This window comes from Syngnathus typhle, linkage group LG17 (assembly GCF_033458585.1).
Source record: "Syngnathus typhle isolate RoL2023-S1 ecotype Sweden linkage group LG17, RoL_Styp_1.0, whole genome shotgun sequence".
In the NCBI taxonomy this organism is placed as follows: domain Eukaryota; kingdom Metazoa; phylum Chordata; class Actinopteri; order Syngnathiformes; family Syngnathidae; genus Syngnathus; species Syngnathus typhle.
Genome location: NC_083754.1, coordinates 4,217,992 through 4,229,288, shown reverse-complemented (window position 1 = coordinate 4,229,288; position 11,297 = coordinate 4,217,992). Strand labels below are relative to the sequence as shown.

The 11,297-nt window shown below is 39.5% G+C and overlaps 2 protein-coding genes across 2 annotated transcripts in view; one reads left to right on the top strand and one right to left on the bottom strand.

The window, feature by feature from the left end:
- The window catches only part of nubp1 (nucleotide binding protein 1 (MinD homolog, E. coli)), a 57,249-nt gene that overhangs the window by 14,581 nt on the left and 31,371 nt on the right, over positions 1–11,297 (bottom strand). The window lies entirely within an intron of this gene.
- On the top strand, positions 162–2,515 carry atf7ip2 (activating transcription factor 7 interacting protein 2). The gene is made up of 11 exons (XM_061303992.1): positions 162–537; positions 741–809; positions 885–950; positions 1,028–1,065; positions 1,157–1,188; positions 1,266–1,321; positions 1,438–1,480; positions 1,608–1,678; positions 1,766–1,843; positions 1,954–2,141; positions 2,213–2,515. Exons 1-11 carry the CDS (start codon positions 466–468, stop codon positions 2,421–2,423), a joined length of 924 nt encoding a protein of 307 aa, XP_061159976.1. The 5' UTR covers positions 162–465; the 3' UTR covers positions 2,424–2,515.

Here is an 11,297-nt window from a genome sequence, read left to right as displayed (position 1 = left end):
CTAGTCATACCACTTCAAATGGAGTTCCAAAATTTAATGTGACACTGACGGCAGCACTGTCTGTATGCATTACCAAGATAGTCCAGAGGGTGGCAGTAAACACCTAAATTGATTGGTAAACGGTAGGAAATAACGAGAGCGAGAAAGAAAAGTCACGAGTCGGAAGTGTTGCCACCCGGAATAAATATGAAGTAACACTAAACAAAGCAAAACAGACGCGATTTTGCAAGAGCGTTTGTAGATTAACTGTTGTTGTTTTCTTTCTGTGAGATTTATGCATCATAAATCCGGTTAAATTGAAGGGTGCCCATCTCAATTACATGTTGAAAATTTCATATTTTTTTTAAAACGCTAGAATGCTCACTATTGGTAACAACACATCTTGAAAGCGTTGTTTGGGCACTGTGAGTGTAAAGCTGCTATTTTTTCCTACGTTTTTTTTTTTTTTTTTTATAAGATTGAAGAATGAAGCGATCGTGTCCCTCTTTAGATTCTTCTGGAATCTGTGGAAAAAATATAAAATTATTCCAATCTGAAGTAAGTGAAACCCAACGGACACGATGATGATGATGATGATGATGATGATGATGATGATGATGAGGCGTCTTCAAATTTTGACCGAGATGGTGGTTCTTTTTCTACACATGCAATTTTAAAAGTTAAAATTCCACCTGCATTATAATGTACAGATTCAGATGCTACTGAAAGACGAAGTGCAAATGAATAATACCATTTTGCAGGATTTAACCAAAAGTGTTCAACATCTTCAACATGACCTGGATTATGAACGAGCCATCCAAAAACTTGAGGTTGGTAAACTGCATCACCGATGAGCTAGCTCATGCACTTTCTATCTACAGATATTAATTAGGATTTTTTCCCAGAAACGCTTTGAGAAGATTTCAAAGAGAGCAGAAAGAGCACTCACCGCCCTGAGATTAAACAAAAAGGTTTGGATAACATTTTGCCTGCGCATTTTTCTAATCCAAAATCATTTCTGTGTTTATGACAAAGACGTGAATTTCAGAGTTTGCTGCTGCCTTGCGATGATGACGACGTCATTATGTACGTAGGACCAAACACTTATTATTCAATAACAGTTTGCATTTATGATCAAATCTTGTGAGTTTTTACAATATCATGTCTTCCTCACCAGGATAGATTGCGATGATGAATTGGTGCCACACAGTAAGAGCCCAGTACTATTACAACTAACTGTTGTGTATTTGTAAATTACTATTTGTTTCACATGTGTATTTATTTAGCTGCAGAAAAAAGCAGCAGAAAAGAGGAAAGAGAAAATGGGAACAACGACGTCTTGGTGAGTCCGAGCGAGTTTTCATTCCAATCTGATTATTTGCATCCACCCAAGACACTGAGAGATAGAAACTCTACAATCTTTTGTCCAAATAAAGCAAATCGTGTCTTTCTTTTCAGGATACCACCGAAATTCAAAAGGAGTTGAATCAAACAAAAGAAGGTATGGTTATTATTGCTAAGTGTGTTTTTTTTTTTTTTCTCTCTGACTCGTTCCTATGCCTAATCCAGCTGTACAGCCTAAAAACAAAATGTCAAATTTTTTGTTTAAAATCCAATATATCGTCTAGATCTACCACATATAATGAACACCCTAACCGAGGAATGTGATAGTCAGTCTGCTTCTTCTTCTAAGAGTGAGGTAAGATGCTTTTTATCAAAACATGACATGCATATTTTGACTAAATATGACTTTTGCTTGACATTTTCTTGCTTGCAAATTCATCAGCCCCCGACTACGCCGATGAATGAAGAATCCATCTCTAGCTGCCATGGCAACAACATCCAGCAGACAAACCCACAGCAGGTAATGTATTAACACAATAAAGCCAGATCTACACTCAATATCCAAATATTAATTTTCAGTTGAATTTCTAAATATTCACTCATCACTCTCCTTCCTCCGCTTTCCCTTAGAATGATTCTGGGTATCCTCCTTTGCCCATTAACCCTTTCCCGGCTAACTTGACCATGGAGGCGTTGTCGTACAACATCCCCCATAAAGTGAGCGTCCAACTGGCTCTTATCGAAAATCCCCCCAGCCTCTCAGTGATGTGGACTGCGGAGGAAATTAAACTCTCTTTACCACAGATGCAGAGCTACAGGTAAAACAAAAGTGTCATGGAAGGCAATTCTCTTTTTGGATTTACATTCAATGTCTCTTTCTCTACACTAGCATTTACCTAACCATGGAAAAGGTCAAGGGAAGCGGAATTTTGCCAGACTGGAAACTGTTGGGCAACGTGCCGGCCAAATCTCTGCCCATGTGGGTGACCGTCACTAAGTACAAAAAGGGGCACAAGCTGTGTGTCGTCGTGGTAGGCAAGGACATTTTTGGCCGCTACGGACCCTATAGTGACGTTGTAGCTGCAGTCGTTCCCGAGTAGCCCCAGAGAACCTCATGGAATCAAATCTGAAGTACACGTATATGTTCTGTTTTTCCTGCACACTAATAAAGTTTTCACAGTATCTTTTTAAATGGTCTATTGTGGTGAATTCAATCCTTCACAGAAGGTAGCAGCCATCTTTTGTTATTACTAGAAGAAGAAACGATCGACACATACGACATTTTGTCCACGAGCGACTCGCTGCTGCTTTCCCCGAGTCCTCAAAGTTCACATAAAGACCCACATGGGAGAGAAACCGTTCTGCTGCAAAACCTGCGAGCGCTAAAAATCCACGAGGATTCAAACTAGCGATAAACCGTACACCTTCTACGACAAAAGACTGAGCAGCACCACGGCGCTGAAGGTTCACCTGAGGAGTTCTCAGAAAATCCTTTTTCTGTTTCCTGACCATCTCCAATAAAAGGTGATGGTGGCTTATGAATGGGGACAGTTGTACTTGCCACTGAGGAGGTCGCCGCTATAAAATGCCTGGTTAGGCAAACCAATATGGCTTCTCGTTTTCTCGCTGAACTTGTGCACGAGAAGCCGGATTATTATGCTGCGTATGACAGACAGTAAAATGAACCACAGTGGATCCGACCTTAGCGTCAGCAATTGTGCGTCCGGTAGGTCCGGTGTAATAGCGAAGCAGAATGATCCCCCCACCCCCCCACCCCCGAGACCACTTAAAACAGTCTGACACACAAACACACTGTGGCCTAATCGGAGCTGACAGGGCTTATGGCTGAAGAAGATGGGCGCCGAAAAATAGCGCCGAGTAGCCAGATAGAAAAAAGCAGAGGTGGAGCAGCAAGAGTGATTAAGGAACAAATGTGCTCTTTAAAGTTTTAAAGTGAAGCGCTTGGCAGAATGGCAGCCTCTCTCTTTAGTCCCTTCCCTCCTGTAAAATGGATGATGTCCATGGAATATTAGACTTCGCATGAATGTGCGCTCTAAGAGGTTTAGACTTGTCATCTTAATCTTATGCGCCTCACCACTGAACTCTGGACCCTTAAAATGGTAGAATTACAAAAAAAAACAAAATAAAAAACATTGATCAACCTAAATGTGTGACCACTACTTTTAGCATTGTTGGTCATTTTAGGTCATAAAGTTCTATGTATCTTTTCTTTTTTTTTTTTTTTTAGTCTATGCTAAAAGCCAACATAGATACACAGGAAAATGAATTCTGTTATGCAGTGAAAAGTAAATGGGTCATCTAAAAGCGAATATCCTCACAGCCCATTGTGACGTCACTCACATTTCTCGTATTTACCACAAGATGACGGTGTTTAACAGGCTATGTCACCGTGACAAGCCTGAATGAAATTCATCGTGGGGAAAATATGTGTAAATAACATTTCACAGCATTCTCTCACCATAATTGCCTATTGATCACCAGAAAACAAAACAAATAAATAAACAATCCAACCTCCATTTCAATTCATCCGTGAATTAAAGCCCACATCAAAATAACCTGAATGGTAAAAAAATCTTTTATAAATAACATTTGTCATTCTTATTGTCTGGATGTGCAAAGGACCTTGAAACAAATGAACACACACGCACACATGCATGATGCAGGTACACAAACAAACGCATACACACACTGACAAGTGCTAAAACATCCTCTTGAGAAGACAGGCTTAAGTCCTTTTACGCATGACTCACCTCCGGTTTGAGTTATGCAAATTATTTATTCATAGCCACATCTCCACTCACTTTTGCTAACCATATGTTTTAAAGGTCAGGGAGTATTAAGTGTCCGGAAGTTTTGGAAGGTTCAAGGGGGTGATCATCAAAGTCACTGAGATTAATCCACTTGAGGGCATACACAAGCATCAGGAATCACACTAATCCTCCTCCAAAAAGGTCTAAAAAATTTTTTTTAACTCTGAAAATTTTTAAGGCGGTGTCACGATAGTCCTCATTGCATAACTGCATCTTTGACCTCCATTGTAAAAAAACACCATCGCTGCTTTCAAATGTGACCCAAAATATAAAATTTGGAATAAATGAAATTTTGCATTTCCAATGAAAGAATCTTTATCAATTTTTGGGGGGAAACATTCTGCGAGTCTACATATTTTTTTCTGTTTATTTAAATGTCCTTGGCCCCCTCTCATGACTTCACCAAGAAAAAAAATTTCTTGCTCCACAATATAAAATTTGGAATAAATGAAATTTTGCATTTCCAATGAAAGAATCTTTATCAACTTTTTTGGGGGAAAAGTCTACAAAACCATTTCCCCCCCTTTATTTAAATATACTTGACCTCACCAAGAAAAAAAAATCTTACTCCACCAAGCTGAGAAACCCAAACGCCATTTTTATTTTTATGTAGCTAAGTGAGAAAGACACAGCAGCTTTGCCATATTTTGACAGGGAAACTCAAATTTGCTTGGAATCAAGGCATGAAATCTTTATGAAAACCCCATGTGCCACATACGCTTTTCCGGCTGATTGTTTCTAACATCGACATATTTCCCTTTATTAAGACGTCGCTTTAAATTTTTAAAACATATCGCCTAATGCGTTGCCCAACGAGCGCCGTGTTTCAAGAGAGACGTCCGGAGGAGCTTCTTGCAGCCGAATTAGCAACACATCAATCTTTCATAGCTCGTGTTTTTAAGTTGCATCTCTCTCTCTCTCTTGCCCGCCTTCCATTTGATGCGACTACTTTTGCCACATTTCACATTCACCGAGACAAACAAGCACCATCTCCTTCCATATTCATTTTTATCCTTCTCTTTCGTTTCATGTCAAACTTTTCCAGCGTGGGAATTGAACATGGGCATACTTGAATGCCACAGCAAATACAATTACATCACTGCTGATGCTCAGGGTGTGTACTTTGGGTTTTATAATAGTTGTATGGAGCTTTTAAAATCATTTTTTTAACATAGTTTCAGAATTAATAGAATTACAAGCACCCTAAAAGTAACTGTATGCACTTCACTGTAGTCCAGTCCTTGAACTGTGCTCACAGTTTGATTTTTTTTTTCCTTTTTTTGCCATCATAAATATTTTAGAGTTCCAGAAGGTTTGATCCAACTGAACATCAACAACCACAAGAGCACGCTACAAAAGAAAGCTTCTGACATGTGTCATTAAGTAGAATTTACATTTGAGATTGATTTCCTTTATTTCCACCCGCCGGAAATTTGTCAAGTGTCAATTAAACACTTCAATGTTAAGAGTGGTTGATTCAGATGATGGTGTGAAATTCACCTGAATGTGACTCAATTTTGCAAAATGAGCATTTATGGACATTATATTAAATTGGTCACTCAAGTCTTTTTTTTTTTTTTTTTTATTCTACCCCTTCGGGAACCAAAACAAGAAACATCAACAACACATCAAATGGCACATCTCAATGCATATTAGATTAGGCAGGTTGATTTGAATATGCTGACTGTGTGTGTGTGTGTGTGTGCTGTGTCCTGGTTTTTCCCTCGCACTCTTTGAGGTCAAATAAGGAGTAAACATTCGGGGGAAGGAAGAATCATAGCCACGGGCACGCAGGCCCACTCGCACACATAATTAAAGCGCATACACACACCACAGCGCAATTAATTCATGTTCTCAAAATCACATTGGTTATGCTGTCAGGACACATTTTCATACACGCAATTAAAACAACACATAAAATCAATGACAGCCACAAAGCAAACGGCCCGCCACTTTCTACCCCGCAGGCTGGTGTGAAACAATCGGCACGCACACCAAGACCGACCGGGAAAACTAGCCGGAGAAAACGGAAGCGCTGCGACTACGTCCGGATGAGTGTCGATGTCACTTTGAGAAAAGAGCAAACATGAGGGCAGCGGAGAGAGGCGTGTCACATACCATCACTGCAGAGAGGTCAGCGTGTGATGACATCGCCAAGATGGACACGACTGCCAGCAGGTCTGTACGCACACGCGTGGACGCTGGCACGCACGCTTTGGGAAGGCCAGGTATCATGGGACCTGACGTGAGCTCGGGGTTTACGTCTGATTGGCTGTCAGATGCACTCTGGTTGTCCTGACAACGCTTGTCCCTGCGGGACACCGGCGGCCTGAGCTCGGCAGACGAGCGAGATGCGACACTGCTGAGCGAGTGGGGAAACTTCTAAAGCGCCGTTTTCCTTGTCACGGCAGGGATTTTATTTGTTTTGGGTAAATCTATGATCAAGATCGAACGACACCGCAGGATGACGACTCATTATTTCCTCAGGGGAGAGTCATCATGATGTGTTGGTGTTATTAGCAGGAGAATACAACGCAATGGGATATTATAATACATGTGCACATTCTCAATAATTTTTCTTTATAGTCATTTTTTTCAATCTAAAGTAACTCATTCAATACCATTGACGGATATAGACGTCAAAGATCCATTTGAACTAATATGGCGGTGAATGAGTTAACCCAGGGGTGTCAAACTCATTTTTTTCGCGGGCCACATTGTAGTCATAGCTTCTTTCGGAGAGCCATCATGACTGTCAACCCAAATAAATGTACGAGCATTTCATATTATATCCAGTAAAAGCTACAAAACAAACTCGTTTTCAAATCAGACGAGTAAAAACTGGTCAAATATATATAAAAAAAGATATTAAAAGTGAAGACAATTTGCAATTCTAGTAATGACACACGAATTTGATGCACAATTTGTCTTCTTGGGCCACACAAAATGATGTGGTGGGCCGTATCTGGCCCCCAGGCCTTGAGTTTGACACCTGCGAGTTAACCAATCACCAAAATACCCAATGGTCATATATATAGTTTGTTTTCCATGTCAGTAGATCTCGGGTCAAAAAAAATCAGACTCCTGGGTTAAAGTTTGGAAACCTAAGTGCCATTTGCCTCGATGTGATATCATCAAAGCGTCTGACTGCTATTGATTTATGTTGCTGCTCCATTTGCGCATCAGCACAGTGTGACCATATCTATTATTGTGTTCCAGGATTGCAGGAGGCATATTCACGCCAACTTTATTGGAAATTAACATCATAGGAATAACCCATCATTGATTTGTTCGCTACATCATCACATTCAATGCCCATATAAACAATAGTCGGTATTACTATTTCGGCTAAAATGTGAGTGTTTCCTTTTTTTGCGTGTACGCAATGTCTTCTCTCATATCTTTTCATTTGGCTGGAAATAGCCCTATTAAAACAGGATTCTGCTGCCTCAGTGTGTTATTTTCAGGCTTGGATAATGAAGCCGCAGGAGAGCCCCATTCACAGCCGAATTAAATCATTTTTCCCCTCACATGTGTACACACGCACACTTTCAATCATTTGACCTATAACCTCTCACATTGTACCAATGAGAACATGGCTATAAATAGCGCCAGAAAACAGGAGTTGACTGGGCATCACAAAGATGAATGACTCCACTCAACACGTACGTTTTTCTTCCTGCAATCTTTATCATAGTATTTAGACAAAGCCATGTTTTTGCTATTGCTAACTGTTTTTCCTCAACCGCACTGTGCTTTTTTTTTTTTTTTTTTTGGCTGGGCGTCCGCGGCAATAACAGCCGGTCAGTTTTGCCGTTCCCATATCGCCACACTTTATGGATGCTCAAACATCATAACTCACTTTTACAGAGTGACTTTTGTGATTTTGTCTTCTCCAGGTCTCAGTTCACGTTTTTGGGTGGTTCTATGCCATCATTGTATTTTGCTGTCTTTTCAAACTTGAGTCTTGAAAAAGAGGGGGTCGTCTTATATTCGGGGCAATACGGTATTTACGTACCGGATGCTCTCATTATTCATACAACCATTTTTTATTTTATTTTGTTAAAGCAGTTTGCTGTAGCAATCAAGTTATCCTCCTGATTAAAATCAATGCAGAGAATATTTTAATACCGGCAGTTATTTGACATGAGACTTTCTGCTCCCTATGTGTGGAAGAATTGTGCAATATCCTCATAGTGTTTCCATTATTGTCTCTCTTCTCCTCTCACTCTTATAAACAGTTGGATGACTGCTGAGTAAACACATTTCTTGGCTAGATTTTTAAAGTTTCATTAAAAGAGAAATTTCACTCCTCCAAGGCCAGGATTGCTGAGCGTGCACAGCATACAACATCTCAGACACACAAAAGAACACCTGCACTTTTCCGTTAGCAAACAAGCATCTCAGCTGGCAAGTGCTTCACTTAAAACAACTTCTAAACATGCAAGAGAAGGAACGCAGATGCTTGCCTCTACGTAAAATTGTCAACCAGGCGAGGCTCCGGCTGCTTTTATTTCTTGCCCAATTTCACCGCTTAGGGATTAACAGTGCTCTTACTATAAAAAGGAGAACATTCAGAAACTACGTTTATCACCTGTGACTTTTTCGAATAAACAGCTCGTCTTATATCTTAATAGCTAGTAATTCTTTTTTTTTTGAATAACTAAAGGAACATAAAACGTAAAGTAGCCATGACTTCTCATACACTAAACAAAAACACTTTTAAAACTCATAATCAGCTGTCTCACATTGACGCATTAGTAAAATAAATCAAATTCTAAATTAATTCAAATTTACATTTCTGCATAAAATCAGATTTTTAAAATAATTTTCGACCTTGCATGCACATATATTATTTGTACAGTAATATATTTACCGTTAGCTTATTGGTCCATTGACTCAACGTTGTACAATGTGACTTGTTTTTTGCACCTTTATTTTTTTTTGTAGCACCAGCCAAGAAAATGACAGCATTTATTGTCCATGACAGCTGAAGTCGAAATCGCCAGAGCAGCTACAACAACACAGCATTTTTGTCGAAAACCCCTTGAAATATTAATGACATACATTGCAACCTATTTTTTTTTTATAGGTAGCAGTTGGATTACATTCCTTTTCCCCCTTTTTAATCGCCTGCATTTACATCGAGTAAAATCCTTTGGACAATTTACATTTAGCAAAGATTTACATATACACAAGGAGATAATGTAAATTGTATACTTTTGCACAGCGCTGGAGAAAATGCGTGTTTGTAAAACAATATATAGTGTCACGCGCCCCAACATATTTTCACCATGCATTATTCACTATGCCTTCGATAGAAACCACGATCACAGAAACATGCTTGAAATCAATTATATAATGTGCCAGACATTTTGTGCTCAGGTGACGAGCGGGCTATGTGTAAATAGTTAAAATCATTTACACGTACACACACTAAGAGCAGAATTGTGAAGTGGAGTTGGCAAGTCATCTAGGAGAAAGGAAAGGTTGCATGATAGGACAAAAGGAGGCAAACAGGAAACAAACGGTGATGTATTTGTGTGTGTGTGAGTGTGTGTGTGTGATCCATATAAAGGGGCCATAAGGGTACGCTAGTTATAGCATAAGAGAAGGTTATGTCAACATTGATTTCTCCTTCAGTGGAATTCTCTTTCTCTTTAACCTTTTCATGTACAACCTTTGTAGCTTCAATCATTTTCTGTCATTTCTTATTGCAATGTTAGTTCCTTAATAGGGACTGTTGGATGGAAAGTCATTTTCGCTAATCAAAAGTAGGAGTACTCTAATCAATGAGTTTAGTAGCTGTGTCATCCAATGGAGGAAAATGAAGGAAAGAAATATGGAAATTTTCTCAGGGAAGGATTATGTTGATATTATTTCTTTATTATGCAAACAACTGCTGGGGCAAATAATTAAGCAGTTTTTGTTGGTGACTAAGCATGCAATTTTTTTTTAATCATTTATTTATTTTTGAACAATATAAAAAAAGTAATTTACATCCAAAAGTAAGAAAAGCAGAAATTAAAATAATAATAATAAAATAAGACATTGTTTGAAAAAGGAGGAGAAGTATAATTCTAGTTACTAATAATAGTTATCATAACGTAAAATATTATCTTTGTTTATTCAGCACTTTTTTACTGATGTATATGTATGTGCTGGCCAAAACTTCCTTTTTTTCCGATATGAGAGCTCAGATGAAAATTGGTGTGCATGCTTCTCAACAACTCATCAGTGAGCTGTGGAAATATTTTCATTTTGTCTTTGGACTTTGGAGACAGGTCAGTTTCAAATAACAGATCTATGGAAAGAATAATGCAAGAATGATCAACTTGGGAAGTGAAAAGTATTTCCTAAAAATACAGTCCAGAGAGAGATGCCAGTATTTGATGGACAAGCAATGGAAGAATAAGATTGATCAGGATGTGAATACTAATAATGTTCTTGTCGAAGCATTCCGAGATCTCTAGCTCTCACCTCCTTTCCTTTCTTGACTCCCACTTTCATCCCTCCCCACTTGCCCTCTTTCCCATCCAGCCTCTTTTTCAATTCCCACCTTCATTTCTCTGCTGCTCCTTCCCCCCCCCTCTTATCTCTCTGCAGAAACAAACACATTAGCAGAGATCAGGGAGGGAATCACGTCATCTTTAAGTCCTCCGCACCCCTGCTGTTGCCCAACAGAGCGTTACGCAGTGCAACATCAACGTGGATGGGTCTCGGCTTTTCTTTTTTTTTTGCGTTAACACATGATTAAGCATGCGCATGCTTATTCGTGCCCAAAATGCACAAGTTGGAGTGTGTGTGTGTGTGTGTGTGTGTGTGTGTGTGTGCCCGCGAGAAGAAGCTATACAGCCCTCTCCCATGCTGCAGGCATTGAGTGGGGGAATGTGCTTGCCACTGCAGTAAATGGGGGGAAAAGGAGGGAGGGGTGGGGGGGCTGTAAAACTTGCTGAGGCAAACAAAAGAAAGGAGGGAGACAGTAGGAGTCTCTCATCCTTAATTAGACTTTCCACTCTTCCATCGTTTTTTTTTTTGGGGGTAGAACTAAAGCATGAACTTTTTTTTTTTTGTCTTCTCTATCTTCTCCAAACAATTGTTGTTTCCCTTCTGCGCTCATCGCACACATTTCTCACTCCGATA